The sequence below is a fragment of the Nematolebias whitei genome, chromosome 22 (assembly GCF_014905685.2).
Source record: "Nematolebias whitei isolate Nwh7 chromosome 22, NemWhi1, whole genome shotgun sequence".
In the NCBI taxonomy this organism is placed as follows: Eukaryota; Metazoa; Chordata; class Actinopteri; order Cyprinodontiformes; family Rivulidae; genus Nematolebias; species Nematolebias whitei.
Window position 1 is genome coordinate 19291809 of NC_056519.1, and position 19327 is coordinate 19311135.

A 19327-nucleotide genomic window follows, 5' to 3' on the forward strand; every position below is an offset into this window, starting at 1 on the left:
AAACAGGGCAGAATTAGCACAAACAGGGCAGAATTAGTATAAAACAAAGCATAATTAGCACAAAATGGAAGAATTAAGTCTAAAATGGCAGAATTAACACAAACAGGGCAGAATTAGTATAAAGCAGGGCAGAATTAGTATAAAACAGAGCAGAATTAGCACAAACAGGGCAGAATTAACAGGGCAGAATTAGCACAAACAGAGCAGAATTAGTATAAAACTGGGCAGAATTATTATAAAACAGGGCAGAATAAGCACAAACAGAGCAGAATTAGTATAAAACAGGGCATAATGGTAGCATAAAGCAGTGCAGAATGTTAGTATAAAACAGGGCAGAATTCGTATAAAACCGGGCAGAATTAATATAAAACAGGGCAGAATGTTAGCACATAGCTGGGCAGAATGTTAGTATAAAACAGGGCAGAATGCTAGCATAAAACAGGGCAGAATGTTAACATAAAACAGGGCAGAATGTTATCATAAAGCAGGGCAGAATGTTAGTATAAAACAGGGCAGAATTAATATAAAACAGGGCAGAATGTTAGCATAAAGCTGGGCAGAATGTTAGTATAAAAAAGGGCAGAATGTTAACATAAAACAGGGCAGAATTAGAACAAACAGGGCAGAATTAATATAAAACGGAGCAGAATGTTAGCATAAAGCAGGGCAGAAGCAGCATTAGCAGGGAAGAGTTATTAAAAAACTGGATAGAATTAGTTTTATCATATCAGAATTAGCATCACCAGGACTGAATTAGCATTAGCTGGGGAAAATTCAGCATTAGCAGTGCAGAATATGAGCAATAACCTGAGCAGAATTAGCAGTAGCAGAAGTATTACTTGCATAGAAATGCTGAAATGGAAAGGAAAAATGCAGGTTTTCATAAGATTTGAACAGGGCTCCATGCATGTCCTTGGGTGTCATGAAAGGCGCTTTTTAAATAAAATGATTATTATTATTATTATTTTCTATGTGAAAGAACATGAAAAAGCTAAATAAAAAATAAAAATTGCACACATTCCTAATGCTATAACAGGAACGTGTCCTGAATGAGCTGAACGTTTTGATATATGATTTGAATAGCACAAAGATTGCAGACCGAGTGACGTGCCAAACAGCGTAGAGAAGAAAACCGGATCTCAGTAGTGTGAATGCTTCACAAACACTTGCACCATTAAAAGCAGTTATCCAGTTAATTTCCGTGAATCGTAGCTGAATCGCAGTGGGTTTGTGTTTCTGTGTGCTCATAGGTGGATGGTGAGCCGTGCAGACTGGCTCCGTCCACCCTGCGCATCTCCCTTCGAAACCAAGCCAACATGGTCCAGAAGAGCAAGAGACGGACCTCGGTGCCCCTCCTCAACGAGTGAGTCACTCGCACAGACACAGACGAGTGAAGTAGGCCAGCCGTGTTGTAGAAATCCACAGAGTGAGTCATTCAGTCTGTTCGCAGAGCTGACATGCACTGCTCGGTGTCCCACGTCCCTCTTCAGGGAGAGGGGACAGTCTCCAGCAGAGCTTTATCTCCGTGTGGTTTCCTCTTTCTTGATTTGTTTCGGGAGCGAAGCAGCGTTTTGTTTTGTAAAAACAACTAAAGATGTGTAGATTTTAACGTCTCCCTCTGTCTGCCGTATAAACAGTTTAAATGTAGACGTGTTTTCTGCTGTTTGTAGCGAGCTACAGTAGATGTGCGCATGCAGCAGAGCAGCAGAGGAACTTTTCTTGTTAGCGTCACAGCTATGGGACTTCTGTGCTATCACTGTTTGTCCACTTACCTTTTGGGCTTTTCTCCATCTTTCCCTCCTTCTGCTCATCCTTTTTTTTTTATCATCTTTTACTTCATCACATCTGGGATCTTCTGGATTTTTATTTTATTTTCCACCGTTCTCTCACCTCCTTCCTCTCACCGCCATACATCCCGCCTCTCTTCTGTGTTTGTGTGTGTGTGTGTGTGTGTGTGCGGACGTAGTATTCAGAAGGTGTGTGCAGCTGATCTGCGCCGCCTCTCTGCTCCCCCCGACTCCTTCTCTGTGTAAGTACCTTTAACCCCTTTGTGTGTTATTGTGTCACATCTGAGTGAATGAGCAGGTTGCGTCGTATTTGTGTCAGTCAGGTTTGACGAATATTTGAATTGTTCTCTTCGACTGAAGCTGCTGCAGTTTTTTTCTGTCCCGGAGGTGTTGACAATTATCCTGTTTGATGGATATCTTTGAAACATTCAACGCAAGAAACACTTTTTAACGATTTGGTCAGCTTTGACACAGATGTGTCTTCACATTTGATCGTTTCCATTAAACATCAACATATGTGCACTATTTTTAATCCAGTCAACTTTTTTTAATCTCTATTTTTAGCCAATTGAACGTTTCTTCTTTGTGTGTTTGCCCAATAAACTTTTAAATGTTGAATTCAGAGTTCCTCTTAACTGGACAACCAAACGCAGGGAAACAGTAAAGTTTAACATTTCTAAAAAAAAATCTTAAACGAGTTCATTTTTCAACGATTACAGTAAACAAATTACCGTAATTTCCAGACTGTTGAGCGCACCCGAATATAAGCCACGCCACACCAAATTAAAATAATAATAATACATTTTTATACATATATGCTGAACATGTGTATAAGCTGCAGGTGTCCATGTTGTAACATGAGATATTTACAAAGAAAGTTTTTTTAAACTTTTTATTAAATACATACCAGTAACATACACAAATATGTACAGTAAATGTTTTTTTCTGAACAGTGCTGGTAACACGGCTGGTTAAAAATAAGAAATACAGTAGCCTACCAGGAAGTCATTGATCACTTTCTTCATCTTCCTCCTGTGCAGTGAGGTTGTGCTGTCCTTTTTATCACGCCTCCCCCTCCCTGGGGGCACAACGGGAAGGGGAGGAGAGAATGTGAGGGGGAAAACAAAATCCCCCCACCCCCCAGTGGACCAATGAATTTCATTGGTCAGATTTTTTAAACATTTATTTATACAGGTAGTCTCATTGAGTCATGAGGACCCACCCCCCAAGAGAGATGTGTATTGTGCAGCTATGTGAGCGCCCGGTGTGACGAGGCTAAACGTTTTGGTGGCATGAAGCTCGTTAGCCCATTAAAAAAATAAATAACAATCCATAAATTAGTCACAGCATTGTATGAGCCACGGTGTTCAAAGCATGTGAAAAAGTAGCAGTTTATAATCCAGAAATTATGGTACACCTCACCGATAATCTGAAATGTAGCTGATTTTCTTCTCTAGTCTGGGAAATAATTTAAGCGTGTTTAAAAGTTAGTATTGGTTTATTACGAATAAAACTAGAATAATTCAATCTTTAGATCAGTCTAATACTTTATTTCTTAGATAAATTGTACTTTAGCAGCACTTTAATGAGAACTTTGTTTAATATCAGCCCATTGGGAGATAAGTTGAGGCCTTTTTGCTAAAGATTCCTATAAAATAATAGATGATGAAATTCTCACAGGTCACCACAATCTGTTCTTCTCAGCCTCTGACAAAATATGCACATAAAAACAAAACATTTGAGCCATTAAGCGTTTGGATTTTCTCACAAATCAAAAAGACAAAAGTCACACAAAGGTCACTCTTTAAAAAAGTCGTCAAATATTGATCAAACCCTGCAGTTTTTGTGTCCACTTGTTCTGTGCGCAGTCAGAGGACTAAAAAAGGAAGAGAGAGAGTGTATGGCAGCATGGTGAAGTCTCCCCACTTCTGTCTTCGTGTCTTTTTTCACCTTTAACACCGCTCTGAGCTCGGCAAGAATAAAACCTCCACCCAGTTTAACGTTCTTGTTTTCCAACAACCAATAGTCTTTACAGAATCACCTCTGGCGTATGCAGTCTTTAATTTGAAACACCATTTTGTTGATTTATACGTAAGACTTTGAGGTTCTTTTACTTTTGAAGTCGAGCCTACAATGGCCATAAGGTGTAAATGAACAACATTTGAATAAACACAATTACATTGGAAAAAACACAAGAAAAACACACCATTTGAAAAAAACGGAATTACACTAGGCCAAAGCGGAAGTGGCCAGAATCACATTCGATAAAACGGAACTACATTTGAAAAAAACAGAACTGCATGTGAAAAAACGGAATCGCATTTGAAAAAAAAAAACGGAATCACCTTTCAAAAAAACAGAATCACATCTGGAAAAAATGGAATCACCTTTCAAAAAAAACGGAATCACATCTGAAAAAAATGGAATCACCTTTCAAAAAAACGGAATCACATCTGGAAAAAACTGACTCGTGTTTGGAAAAAACTGAATCACATTTGAAAAAACGGAATCACATCTGGAAAAAAACTGAATCACATTTGAAAAAAAATGGAATCACATTTGAAAAAACAGAATCACATTTGAAACAGAATCACATTTGAAGAAAAATACATTTGAAAAAACAGAATCACATTTGAAAAAAACGGAATTACATTTGAAAAAGCGTACTTACATTTGAAAAAAATGGAATTACATTAAGCCAAACGGGAAGTGGTGTTTTTTTTTGTTGTTGTGTATTTTATTATATTTTTTACTTTAGTAACAACATAAAACAGAACAACAAAACAGCGTACAGTACACACACAACGGAGGTACAGTTAGCAGGCTAGACTTTAGCCTGTAGAAATGGAGAGCTATGCTTTGTTCAAGCTTAAAGAAGAAGACATGACGCTGGAAAAACTGTGCAGGATTAGTGTTAGGGTTAGAGCTTGTTGTATGTACTGTACAATTTTCTGTTGTTTTTTTATGTTGCTAATAAAATAAAATAAAAAAACACACACACACACAAAAAAACACCACTTCCGGTTTGGCTTAATGTAATTCCGTTTTTTTCAAATGTGATTCCGTTTTTTCATATATGATTCTGTTTTTTTCAAATGTAATTCTGTTTTTTCAAACGTTGTTGTGTTTTTGTTGTGTTTTTTCAAATGTAATTGTGTTTTTTCAAAAGTTGTTCATTTACACCTTAGGGCCACCGTACGAACCTTTCTCAGACTGCGTCGTCACTGAGCAGCCTTAACGTCAAACTGCTGGAGAGTTGAAACACTTTCATTACCTCCAGTTCTGAGTATTATTAAAGTCACTTAAAATAAATCAGGAGTGCAAAGGTTCATTGGTTTGTGATTTGTGTGTCTGTGAGTGCATGTACGCATACGTTTGTCCTCATTGTGTGTGCTTCACACGTGTGCACGTGTATCCACCTGTGTGCCCTTTTCTTCCAGTCCTCACGCCGTTCCGGACCGTTTGCGCCTCCGAGTTAATCGGATCAGCCTGCAGGAGTACGACAGGCTGCAGTATGACAAAGAGCGTCTGCGGGACATCTGTAAGACTTTTTACTCTAAATAAAACAATATTTGTAACCTTTCACAAACGCTTTTGGTTTTCAAAGATGATAAACCGCCTGAAAAGTCGAAACATTTACACCTCAGCTGCGCCAAGTGGTCGAAAACATTTTGTTTGATTGATGTTTTTCACGTTCTTGAGCCTGTTTGTGTTTATCCAGCAATCCCAGTGGGCATTGTGGTGGTGAGAGGAGACTGCGATCTGGAAACCTGCAGACTCTATATTGACAGATTGCAAGAGGCAAGTCTTTCTTCATCACCTTGCTCATCATCATTTTTTTTAATCATTTACTAATCCTCATGGCGTCACCCCTCCACTTGTAGTTATTTATATCTGACTTACTGACCTGTGAGTACAGATCACCTCGTGTCTGTCGCATCTTCTGACTTAAACACGTGTGAAAACCTTTATCTCTAAATGCTTCGGCTGCTTGGATCTCCCAAATATTTATTCATATTGGCTTTAATATATTATTTCTCTAGTCCACTATACGTTGTTTGGGACATGTGAAAATTTCTAATTAGAAAATTATATATATATATTATTATTACATCTTTCACTAAGAACATTGCCATTATTTTACTGACACACTGCAATCTGGGTTGATGACATGCATCGGTTGTAGGGGAAACTAAAACACAAGTCTAGGCTAAAAAGTACAGGGCAATAAAATTATATTTTATATTAGGCCTTATGCACAACATATGGGTCAAAATGATCAGACAAGATCAACTTGTGATGTTAAATTTATTGGCTACAGAACCAACACCATATATTAGCTCTGGAGCTAATATATGGTGTTAGCACTGATGCTAATGCTATATATGTTAGCACAGGAGCTAACATCTTATATATTTCCTCTGGAACTAATTCCATATATATTAGCGCTGGAGCTGAAATCATCTATATTAGCACTAGAGCTAACATCATATATATTAGCTCTGGATCTAATGTCATATATTAGATCTGGAGCTCATATATGGTGTTAGCAATGGAGCTAATGCTATATATGTTAGCACTGGAGCTGATATATTTGCTCTGGAGCTAATATCATATTTATTAGCTCTGAAGCTAAAATCCAGGTCTCTTGTAAATGCGTCCTTGTTGTTCATTGGGACTAACTTGTTTAAATAAAGGTTGAATGAAAAAAAAATTCTATATTAGCACTGGCGCTAACATCATATATTAGCTCTGGGGCTAATGTCATATATTATCTCTGGAGCTAATATGTTGTTGGCACTGGAGCTAATGCTATATATGTTAGCACTGGAGCTAACCTGAAAGATGACTCATTTCTCCATTCTCCTGTCCATCAACACGCTCTGGTTCAAATTAAAGGGCTAAATGTTAGATAATGTCCAAAATTAACATTCCAGCTGAATGCAGTTTGCCTCAAAGCAACCTGTCTACATTATTTACCCATGATGCATTGCAACATAAATAAATTGGTGACGTCTGTGTGTCAATATTTTTGAAATACTTATAAAAACTGAACAGCCTACAGTATTTTTACAGTCTTGTTTGCATAGCTGATGTAACTGTTTATCAAATAAATTTATTGTTCCAGCTAGTCGGAGAGCTCTTTAATCTCAAGCCTCTCTGCTGTGCCTTCTAGGATTTACACCAGGCGCCCTCTACTGGCCACAGAGTGCACTACCAGGTACAGGACTGGCTTTTTTGTTTTTGTTTTGTTTTTGTCTGCAAGGAAACATACAGAAGGTTGAGAAAAAGCTTTTCTTCTAAATTAGTCACCAGTTTGTTGAGTTGTCAGTTATGTAACTTTCAGTAAACTCAAATGTTTCGTTCTTTAACAAGAGGAACTTAACACCCCAGAATAGCAAACCGTTAATTTAATCTTCATTTATGACATCATCTATGTTGAGCAAGATCCTCACTCGTATGAATAAATTGCTGTCTTAGGTTCCTCTTTATAAACTTTTCTGGTCTTCCCTCTGATCGCTGTAGTTTTTTTAAAATCATGCATTCATTTCACGGTTCAGGGACTCGATAGCGATCACGGTCTGTGGTTTTGTGTGCAGGATGAAAGCAGAGGCGTCCCCACATCCAGTTCCACCAGTCGACTGTCTCCTCACTGGAGCTTCCTGGACTGTAAGTTCCTGGATCACATCTCGTAAACGATGACTTCAAAATGCGTTTTGTCATGAATTTTTCTTGTAAAACATGGCTGACAGTAAAAAACTCTTGCTCGAACATTAAAAAATAGAATCTGCAGTCATCACTTTTAGGTCTTCTGTGTAAACGTTCGGCTCAGTATCGTGGCCAAACGTATTATAAAGCTCACTGTTGGTTTTTGAGAAAATTAAAGCATTTAAAGTGTGCCTTATAGTCAGACAAATACGGTATATGTTGTGTTTATCATATCCTACGCAGATTTTATCTTTAATGTCTCCTGTTTCGACCTTTGATTTCCCTCAAGAATCAGTTTATATATGAAAAATCTACAGCAATAACAAAGTTATAAAAAGTTTAATTATTTATGATTTACCATATTTGTATGAATGTCTTGTCTTTATAGCCACATCAGCCGATCGCTTCTATCGCATCGACAAAGCTCAGGTGAGCGACAGTTTTCAGGTTTTACTGAACATATATCAGTTTCTTTAATCTGATTTCATTTCATCTTTATCTGCGTGTGCAGGAGCACCTTCACTTTGTGACCGAAATATGTCAGGATGAAGTGTTCATCCTGGACCACGAGGGACCCCTGGTGAGCCAGGGCTCGTCCATCGGGATGCCAGATCTGGTGGTTGAACCTACAGCTGGGTAAGATGGAAGAGAGCGAGGAGTTTGATTCTTATAAAATCAAACTAAACGAAAAAAATTAATTATTTGAACTTATTTTGTACAAAATACAACAGTTTTCCATTTTTGTCTACTATGGTTTAAAGCAGTGTTTGTTTGTGTGAGTGAGCTTATGGGGGGGGGGGGGGGGGGTGAGTTCAAATGGATTTAGTTGCAATTCACAGCTTGTACCACTAGATGTCTCTAAATCCTAAAATCCCAACTTTTATTTAATAATTACGCAAAATAACCAGTTGCTGTTGTGGATATTTAAATATAAATGTTTTACTCAATTAATAACCAATTGAATCAACTTGACTGTGAGTTTAAGTTCATGTAATCTTAAAACTCAAGCATCAAGGAGTGGCTTAGTTTAGGAATTTTTATTCAAAATATAAAATATACATGTTTTATTTACAAAAATTATTGCAAAGACGCTGTGGAGTTTGTTAAAAAATATATTTTCCAAAGTAAAATTAGTTGTTTTATTTTTATACAGTTTTAGTTATTTGACACTTAAAGTAAGAAGCATCTTCCAGGTTTAAAGAAATGTTTTAGTTGTTTTTGGAGGGAAAAATAAGCTTTTAGTTATTTTCTGGTGTTTAACTCAAAATCAATAATAGTAATAATAATAATAATAATAATAAAGGCTCTAACCAATATGATGTAATCTATAAAAATAATGCTGTTGTCACTTTTATAATCATTTTTTAACTGCTGATTTAAAATTTAAAATAAAAAGTAACAATTTAAACTTTGTGCTTTTGGTGCTGCGATTTGTACAAAAGTTTCAAATAAAAAATAACTTTTCAATTTGTGTGCAAGTCTGGGGTAAAGTTAACAAAGTTTTGAATAATTGATGTCTCGTTCTCACTTTTTATTTTTCAGTGCTGCTTTGTCACACGATGAACAAGGTAAAACGCTCACACCACACAGAGATGTCTACAACTGCAGTTAAAGTTATATTTTTATTAATTTACCATGAGTTTTGAATGATTTTCAGAGCAGTCTGATCTTCATATTACATTTTTTCCTGTTCAACTTTAAAATATGTACAGAGCAAAACAATAACTTTATTTTTAACCACACAGCAGAGGGGCTTCACGTAAAGACAAAAAGTGTCTGCAGTGTTCACTCTTTTGTCTTCCTTTAAGGAACATATATCAAGTCTGAACAAGTAAGATTTGAGGATAAGCTACTAACTAAGTTATATCCAGAAATCTGTAAAAAGAAAAAAAAAGAACTGAGTTGAAGCCATTTTCATGTCAGATAAGATTCATCAGCTGACTGAAAAAAAAATCAGCCAAAGATTCGAGCGACCTTCAGAGATCCTGAGGAAAGTGTCAACTTAAAATAACTGAACGAATCAGGCGGTTTAAAAGTTTTGCACAAACCTGTAATTGGTCCTTCATTCTTCTCCTTGTTAACCTGTGACTCAGGCGTTCCTGTAACATGCCCAGGCTTGTTTAGTTTGTTTGTTTGTTTTTTATATAAGACACGCAAGACTTTGACTTTCAGGCAGGCGTCACTGGAAATCCCTGAACTGTTTCCCAGCGGCTGCTCTTCGTGTCACGTTGCTTACTTTCACTTTCACAGCTCACTCCGTCTTGGCGTTTATGGTTTCATAAAGTTAAACGTTACTCCGACTGTGTCAGCGGCGGTTTTAATTAATCATAAACTCTGCTTCAACGGTGACTCAGTAGATTGGGTTTCTGATTGCAGCTTTGAGGAAACGTTCTGCAGTTTTCATATCCAGTTTGATTTAAAAGTTACGGAGGAGCCATCATTAACAGCGTCTGTAACAACAGGAAGCACAAAGATGTTCAAATCTGTTAAAACGTGGCTGAAACGGGAACATTCAGAGGTTACATCACAAAAATCTGCAAAAACATTAGATTTTCGTTTGGAGCTTGAGGCAGAAACTTTCTGAGGTTTCTTTGCGTGCAGAGTTTTTATTTTTTATATTTTGTAGATCCATTAAAATGTTTTTTAAAGTTGCAGGAAATTGTTTACAGGAAATTCATCAGAAACATATCTGAGTTTCGTTTCTGTCCCTTCTTTCTCAGCTCTTCTGTCTGCAGCCAGTTCTGGGGATCTCTCCCTGGTACGGTACTTTACACACGCACACGCACACACACACACACACACACACACACACACACACACGCACACACACACACACACACACACACACACACACACACACACACACACATGCGCACAGTCTAAAGAGCAAGTTTATTTCAGCACCAGACCAAAGGCTGGTTTATACTCCACGAGACGTTAAGACGTCTGCTCTCATTAATGAGGTTGCATCACCAAAAAAAAAAATTCTAAGTGTTTTTGTGTACAACCTCCTAGAGGAACCGCTGTCTCACAGGGGTACAATATTTTAGTATATATATATATATATATATATATATAAATGTATACTTTAAGTCTTTAAAAACCCTTCCCACACTCTTACAATGTTCTAAACTCTTAAACCTATGTCATTTAAACAACATGCGTATATGTACTGTAGAGTACTGCAAATTTTATATGGGTACTCCCCAAGTTTGGTCAGGTTCTGGTCCGGTTCTGATCGGCTCTCTGCAGCCGTTGAGCACCAGATACTTGAAGAGTGCTGGACCTTCGGAGAGCCAGCACAAAACCACACAGTGGTCCTGATCGAGTCCAAATAATCCAGAGGGATCTGTATGAAAAAAGTCTTTGTGGGCTCCGGAGAGAACACTGGACCTCTGGGCGGCGCCTTCCCGCTCGGTAGGCCTCGTGGGCCGGCGGGCGGCACTCAGGTTCACCGATGAGTCTGGAGGTCCGGTTCTGGTCTGGTTCCATGCGGCTCTCTGCATCCGCTGGGCGCTGAAGTCACTGTATGAATAAAGACAGAACTTTTCAGATTAGATCAAAACTTTCCCTCCATTTCAGCAGAAGGCAACAGGGCTTCTGGGAAATGTAGTCATTTTGAGTGGCGATACAGTGTAGGCTTATTGAGAGAAAACTACAAAATGGTGGCACCTGTCCAAAGTATTTTTTTCATTAACTTTTTACTGTACAGTATCCAGTACTGTCCCAATCATGTGAGTAATATTAAAGTTGACATTCGTGTGTTGTGTACAGATTTTTTCCCCCTCTTGTTCAGTCTTACTTTGAAAAACCGCAAAAGAGCGAGGGACTACTACAGTATATTACTACAACTTGAAGTATGAGTTCAGCTTCAGGATTATTTGCGACTTTCCTGCCAGTTCAGTGAGCTTAATTAATACATACTGTAGATAGAGCCTCCCTCCATTTTGGCAGAAAGCGGCGGCCAGAAACACTGTTGGCTTCTGGGTAGTGTAGTTCTTTTGACTGGCACAGTGTAGGCTTATAGAAAGAAAACTACAAGTAATTTTTTTTTTTGCATTAACCTTTCATCCTGTACCGTCCCAATCACCTGAGTAATATTAAAGTGGACAGTCGTTAAAAAAACATGCAAGAGTGAGTTCGCGAAAGTCGAACCGTGAAGTATTAAGGGACTACTGCATGTATGGAGTATTGTGTGATTGGTCAGAAATCTGTGGGCTCGTTCTTGCTGAAAAGTGACGGGACTCCACTGCTCTCATTGGCTGAGGCCAACCTGTTCCAGCAAAACTTAAATTAAACTTATAGAAAAACAAACTCACAAAACAAGTTGAGTTTTTCTATAAGTTTAATTTAAGTTTTGCTGGATCAGGTTGGCCTCAGCCAATGAGAGCATGCTGTCTCCACCGTGCATAAAACTTCAAGTTTTGTGCACGGTGGAGACAGCATGGAGACACAGCCAGGTCTCTGTGGTTGTGCTGGCGGCACGTTCACGCACCGTTTGTTGGAAACCGTGGCATTCTCTCAATGACAAATTAGCAAAATAGTGCTCCTCCTCGATTCCTCCTCCAACTTCTCCATCATTAACTGATTATCAACATCATCTCTGCAAGCCGTGCTCTCTGTGTTGTTGTAAGTGTAATGTGTCGTAGTGGGAGGAGCTCATCAGGACTTCTCCCCTGCTGAAGTGGGAGGAGCTTATCTGGACTTCTCCCCTGCTGCAGTGGGAGGAGCTTATCAGGACTTATCCCCTGCTGCAGTGGGAGGAGCTTATCAGGACTTCTCCCCTGCTGAAGTGGGAGGAGCTTATCAGGACTTCTCCCCTGATGCAGTGGGAGGAGCTTATCAGGACTTCTCCCCTGCAGTTTCTCTTTGAGTATAAAATGTTCTTGTGATAAAGAACGTCTCACTGAGTTACGTGAAGAACAGAATAATTTACATCCCTCAGAGTATAAGTCAGCCTTTAATACAACTTTTACTACATTTATTTTAAAAGTATTGTTCAAGACAATGCAGCGAGTGTTTTTTTAGCATGGAGGACATTTACACTGAAACTGGACCATAAACCGTGTTTTATAATTAAGAATTAGTTCTTAAATTAGAGCAGAAAACGGAAACATTTGGAGCTGAATCAGTCAGAGTTTAATATAAATCTGATTCTTACTCATTATAAAGTTTAAAAGCTTATAGAAAGAAAAACAAAACATTTAAATTATTTATTTAAAGAAAAATATGAAACAAATGAGGACTTTTTCATTATACTTTCATATTCAGTGAATTTATCATCATTTTCTTTTCTAAATTTATAAAAATGTTTATTGTTTCTCGTACGTTACTAAAACTGTTATGATTCTATGATGAAATATAATAAATTAGATAAAATAATCCCAGATTTCTGCTTCAAATTATAGCCTCAAATTTTCAGTCAGTATTTTAACCACTCCTTGTTCTGAATCAACCAATAAAACGTTTTAAATTCACATTGTTTTCCAAACTTCTGCAGCAATTACTTATTTACAGAAGAAATAAAACATTTAGATCTTTTCTTCTACAGAAGAAAATATATTTTTGTAATTATCTGCACAGATATGTTCTCTCTTCAGTAAAAAAAAAAAAAAAAAGAAATGAAGCTTCTAAAGGAGTCTAAAAAAGTCATTTATTCCTAAAACAAGTGTTTTCTGTAAATAAACCTATAAAAATTCAAAAGGACGCATTTCATTAAGTTTATATGGATACTAGAAGCCTTAATAATTATAATATTGACTTCAAACTCACAGAGCGTTTATGCGTTTATGATCAAATCAAATAATTGCAACCGAACATGGAGCTCATTTGAAAGTTTTTAATAACTTTAGATAAAAAACTAATGGGGCATGAGTTTTAAAATGCAGAGAGTTCTGATTCTTCAGGAGAAACATAAATCTTTAGGTCAGTAATGTTCATAAAAAACATTATAATAACTTTAGTGTTCAGGTGCTGCTGGGAAAACAGGTTCTGGACTGTTTTACCAGAAGGAAACAGATTTTCCTGCAGGAGAACGTCTCAGCTGTGTATCATTCAAACATGAACGTTTTGAACGTCTTTGTGTGTTTCTCCTGCAGCTGACGGAGTGTGTGCGTCGAGGCGTCAGTTTGTTGGTGAGAGACTCTGAAGGCTGTTCGGCGTTACATTTAGCTGCTCAGAACGGACACACGGACCTCGTCGGCTACATTCTGCAGCAAGGTGAGGCGACGCTCGCTGCAGGAAGCTTCATCTCAAATTAAACAGGTTTTACTGTAAAACCAGCAGCTCCAACAGGAACAGAGTTAAATGAAAAGCTGAGCACATTTCAAACGAGATCATCTTAAGATGAAGATGGAGTTACAGCCTTAAAATAACTTTATTCAGAGTCTTGGACAATGTGTGACCCTCAGCACGTCATGTTTTAGTTCACAATCTGTTAAACTGACTGAGTTATGGCCATTTATGTGTTGGCTAACGTTGATTTTCTGGGGCGGCCATCTTGAACGAGGTTGACGTCAAACGTTAGTTAAGGAGGAGCTAACAAAAATAACAAATCTGAGCGGCAGCGGCAGGGGTGCCTCCAGAAAGGTTTTAATGCAGGGACAATGGGGGGCCCCACTGAAAATCCTAGGAGGAAGGGGGGGGGGGGTCCCCACTCCATCCCACCCAGGTGTTTTATGTTGTCATATATTGGTTATTTGACTAATACAGAAGTACGGGAGTTAGAGAATCAACTTCTGATATTAATAGGTCTACTTCAGCTTTTATTTAAGTGTCTTCTCCTAAATTCACATTTATTAAAAATAAATGTATGAATATAACCTCATGAGACCCTGTAGCTTAATGTAGAGGACACTGATTTTACACCGACTGTATTTATTCAAGAGATTTAGATTTTAAGGTTTTTATTTTAGGCCCTGTGATGGACTTGCGACCTGTCCAGGGTGTACCCCGCCCCTCGCACTGTGATTGCTGGACATGGGCACCAGTGACCCAAAATGGAATAAGCGGGTAAAGAAAATGGATGGATGGATGGATGGTTTTTATTTTATTTTATATATATATATATTTTTTTTTTTCCAGCTCCTAATTACTCAAAAACAGTTTGGTTTTATATTTATGAGGTTTTACTAATCCATAATAGATAAAACTGTTTGGCCAAGGGGGGCTACCAGTTTTTAAGGGATGGGCATTTCCTCCTCATATCCCCCCTTGGTAGTGCTCCTGGGCAGTTTTTGTTCTTGAACTTGGTCACTAAAATCAGGATTTTAAGTCATTTTTGAAAGATTCACAAAAGTATAAAAGCATCATCAAGAATCTAACGTCCTCCAGACTAAACTGAGATAAAAGTCTGCAGCTTTTCAGCCGTTCAAAGAAATGCCCAAAATAAAGCTCGTTCAGTACCAACTACTCTGTTCTGGTCGCTGCGGCTTTCATTTATGCATCATTTTATCATAAGATAGAATATTACGTTAATAAAAGGGCTGGTCATTTTTAAAGCGTCATTTTGTCATAAGATAAAATATAAATATTACGTTAATAAAAGATCTGGTCATATATAAAGCATCATTTTATCTGTGTTTCCCGTTCTAAAGGAGATATTTTGTGTCCCAAAGCTGAATGAGTGGTTCTGTTTCCTGCTTCTGTCTCCTCAGGCTCTAAAATTCTTCTGGATTTAACAGACAGAGAAAAGTAGGTGTACACCCCCCGCACCCCCACACTTCCACTCCAACATCAGATCTGTTGTGTAGTTTTCTTTTGATGCTTGCTTCCTGTCTGGTTCACGTCACCGAGGTCAACGTGTCTCTGCCCTCTACCTCTATAAAAACCACACCGGTGGGTTTTTTTCACAAAGCTTTTGTGTTCATAGAGGAGACACCGCCTTGCACAAAGCAGCCTCAGAGAAGCAGCATGCAGTGTGTCGACTGCTGGTGGAAGCAGGCGCTTCACTAGAAAAGACCAATTTCCAGGTAAAAACAGGGAAAAAGTCACAAACACGATTACTGTAAGTCCTGCTGAGTCACATGAGACTAACATCACGTCGATGATCCAATCAGCTTTATTACCTCTAAAGGTGTGTCTCCTTTAGCTTTGGCTTCACTCATCCATCTCATAAACATGTAGGAGTTTGGATAAAGCGATGACTGCATGAGACGCTGCTGTTTAACTGGATGCTTCATTATTTGTTTCATGTTAAGACGACACGCCTCAGAATCAAGAGCTGAAACGTTATTGATCTCAGTGTACATCCGGCTCCTGCTTGTTGTGTCATCGTGACAGAAAACCACCAAGCTGATATTCATGCACATATTTTAGCTGTCAGTTTTCTTAAATGCAGCAAAACCCAAATCTAAATTTAATGACTTTGAGTTTTAACGAATACAGATGGAAGGATTTTCAGCTCTATTGTAAAGAAACACTTGTGAATCATTTGGTCGATGTTGAGGCAACAGGAAAACATTTCATCTGCTCATCTGGCAGAAAGCAGCAGCTGGAAGCACTGTTGGCTTCTGGGTAGTGTAGTTCTTTTGCTTGGCAATACAGTGTAAGCTTATTGAAAGAAAACTACAAAATGGCAGCGCCTGTTCAAAGTATTTATTTATTTTCGTTAACTTTTTATCCCATACCGTCCCAATCACATGAGTAATATTAAAGTTGACAATCGTTGATAAACCGCAACGTAGCGAGAGACCACTGTAATCTAATTTGTAGTTTCCGTTTCAACCATAAAAATTAATTACCAATAAAAAGATTTCACAGTACAAATATCACTTTGTTAAATTTTCTTTGCAACAAATGTGACAAACAGTTTTGCGAAAATCTATTTTATATATATATATAAATAAGTAAATGTTTAAACATGTTATTCAGTTTTGCTGCATTTTAGAAACCTTCCTACGTTTTTAGCGGCTGCGTTCTTGTCAGTCCCGAGTTCTGAGCTGACCCATGTCCTGCAGGGCAAGACCCCGGTGGACCAGGCAGAGGGAGACTCTGAGCTCACGTCCTACCTGAGCTCCCAACAACGCACACCACCGTCCGCCACTAACGAAGACCTGGAGACGGCCGTCTGAGCAGACGCACACGCTGGACTCTGGACTCACCTGCAGCGGAGACTTACCGGGACAGAAAAGGGTTTAAAGGACAAACAGGGGCTGGATCTGACTCTGCACTCGTCCACTATTTATTTGTATTTATTTATTCATGTCCTATTTATTAGTTGTGCTGGTTGATTGATGGACTGATTGAATTTTAACAGCTGAAAGTGCAATTTGAACACACTTGGTGAGCTCTCCCGTTCGTCTTGTGATGGATCGTTTCAGATTATATTATACTTCTGCGCATATTTTACAGAAACATTCAAACGTTGGGTAGAAACGGTATATTTGTTATAAAACCTGCGTGCCAAAGACGTTGCGCTTTCGCGGCGTCGTAACTCATCCAAAAACGCCGCCGCTCCACAGCTACAAATCTCCCAGCTGATGACGTTTTCGCTTCTTCGGTGTCGTCCTCGTTTGATGCATGCTGCTGAATTCACGCCTCCGAGCCGTCAGCCGAAGGTGCAGACCTCATAAATGGAAAGGAACGCACGGGACGCACACCGGTTTACGAAATGTATTGCTCCAAACAATTCAGTTCTGGAGCAGTAACCGTGATTTCCATTCAATTAGTCATTTATTGAAACAACGGCTTTTAATTTCATCATAAATCAGGAGAACCAAGGTTTACTGCTCATCCCTGCCGTCTGCGGGTTAACTTTAATCTAAACCAGCAGGTTGGAATTAAAGCCAAATGATAAACATCAGCTGTTTAGGGTTCAGGTTTTGAACTAATCCAACAAGTTTTGCTGATCTCCACCGTTGAAAGTAAAACTCCCTAGTTTTAGTTTGAACAGTGGTGTTTTTATCAGCACTTGTTCGTGCGGTTTGTGTGGTTTGAAAGCTCAACGCTAACATCTGGTGCTGACTGAAGCTCACCGACGTCTCCCTCAGAGTCGCATGAGCTGATCAAACTGAACTCTGCTTTCATCTTTAAACCGCAAATTTGCTTTTAATTACAGCCTTGAAAATTAAATTCCCCTTTTTCATGCGTGTACAATAGAAGAGCGACAGCTGAAATTGTTAATTGGTATAAATCTTGCTTCAAATATTCTTTTTTTTTTTTTAATCTTATTTTTCTGAGCTGTTTTGAGATTTTATGTCAAGCTGAAATCCAGGTTTCGGTGTTTTCTTACATTTTGTTGAACAACAACAAAATCCGATGAGAGATGAGACGACTCTTCTTCGTGGTTTTAAAGCTCTCCGACACACCTGACCCACACAGGGGTCTGCAATCTGCGGCTCTCGGGCCACATGAGGCCCTTTGGTCCCTCTGCAGCGGCCCTTTCAGGCTTTGACCAAAACTAACACAAAACTGAATTTTATTTAAATTATCTCCAACAATGAAAATGGCTAGTTTTAGCAGATTTCCTTCAGTTTCAAATATGTGACTGATAATATTTAGGTAAAACATCATGCTAGTTGTTTGTTAGCCACTTCAAGTCAACTTCCAGTCTCACAGCGTCAAAACCACCAGAATGTTTTGGAATATCTTTAAGACAAGTTGCTGAGAAGGAATATTTGATGACACTAAGAATAAAACACAAAAAAACCAAAGTCAACGTAAACTAAAGTATTTATTTTTATTTAAAAATGTAACACTATCCAACAAACTGGTGTAATTTTAACCTGTCTTTAACTGGCATAAATATAATATATTTATCATGAAGGGTGCAGACCCCTGCACAAGCAGGAAGCAGTCCCAGGATCCACACTAGAAAAATCAACTCAAACAGATTCCTACAGAACTTGTTTGACCTAAAAATGTTGCGATTTTATCTTTTTTTTTTATTAACTACGATGACAGAATAGTCCAGCCCCTAACTGGACGATAAGCACCACACCTGTATGACGTATTCAATCAGTATTTGACTCCTCAGCAGGATACTATCACTGGTACTCCTGAATCAACACGCCTGTAAATACACGTGACTGGTAATTATACTCAACATATCCAATCTGAGAAACCTCGGGGTACTCAAGTGTGTTTTCATGCATTATTCACAGAGTGCGTGCGTTTGTGTGACATTTCTTTAAAAGGAAACAATCTGAGCCATATTCAATGCAATATGAGTGGATTACATCCTTTTTTTTTGTTGCATTTCTTTATTAACCGTTTACATTACATTAATGTTTTTTGAACATAGTCGACCATTTAGCACCGAGGAGTATTGAATGTTCAGCGTTACTTCAGTGCCGGTTGAGTTTTCCGATCGTTTTCTAACTTTCGTTTTCTTTTGTGTGTGCATGTGTGTCAAAGGACTCCCGACAACTCTGAGCTCTTCTTTGATACGAAGTGTCGTGAAGTGAAATTATATTTGCAGTAGGAAAGAGTCTGTCTTTTTACGTTCAGGTGAATTTCCGGGGATGTTTGGAGGCGTCCTTGCAGCCATCGTCGAAGTCTTGTAAAGTTGACGATGAATCCAGTTTCTGGTTGTTGCTGTGATTCACGGTGATGCAGATCCTTTGAAGAGGGGTTCTGTAGAAAGGTTATGAAGAGGCAACATCTTACCTGTTGAGCAAGCTCAGCTTGGAGAAACAGGTTAACATATTTTTCGCTGTAAAAGTCGCACCTTTTTGCATAAATTTGCAAGTCGACTTATACACCGAAGCGACTTTTTTTTCATTCATTCTGACATGAAAAATGTTAAAATATTACCATTTGCAGCCGCTACAGGGCCCTCGAGCAATATGGCAAGCCAACTGTCTCATTAATAGATAAAACTGGCTATTAAT

General features: G+C 38.4%; 1 protein-coding gene across 1 annotated transcript in view; it reads left to right on the forward strand.

Moving 5' to 3' along the window:
• dgki (diacylglycerol kinase, iota) overlaps window positions 1-16756 on the forward strand; it is an 89528-nt gene extending 72772 nt beyond the window's left edge. The window contains exons 21-34 of the mRNA XM_037695955.1: window positions 1251-1363; window positions 1967-2029; window positions 5228-5328; window positions 5509-5588; window positions 6964-7008; window positions 7388-7457; window positions 7885-7925; window positions 8008-8132; window positions 9039-9064; window positions 10217-10254; window positions 13595-13715; window positions 15152-15188; window positions 15367-15466; window positions 16454-16756. Of these exons, the coding sequence (XP_037551883.1) occupies window positions 1251-1363; window positions 1967-2029; window positions 5228-5328; window positions 5509-5588; window positions 6964-7008; window positions 7388-7457; window positions 7885-7925; window positions 8008-8132; window positions 9039-9064; window positions 10217-10254; window positions 13595-13715; window positions 15152-15188; window positions 15367-15466; window positions 16454-16567 (1074 nt within the window). The 3' untranslated portion in view covers window positions 16568-16756. The remainder of the gene's footprint in view (window positions 1-1250; window positions 1364-1966; window positions 2030-5227; window positions 5329-5508; window positions 5589-6963; window positions 7009-7387; window positions 7458-7884; window positions 7926-8007; window positions 8133-9038; window positions 9065-10216; window positions 10255-13594; window positions 13716-15151; window positions 15189-15366; window positions 15467-16453) is intronic.
• Window positions 16757-19327: the final 2571 nt, after the last annotated feature.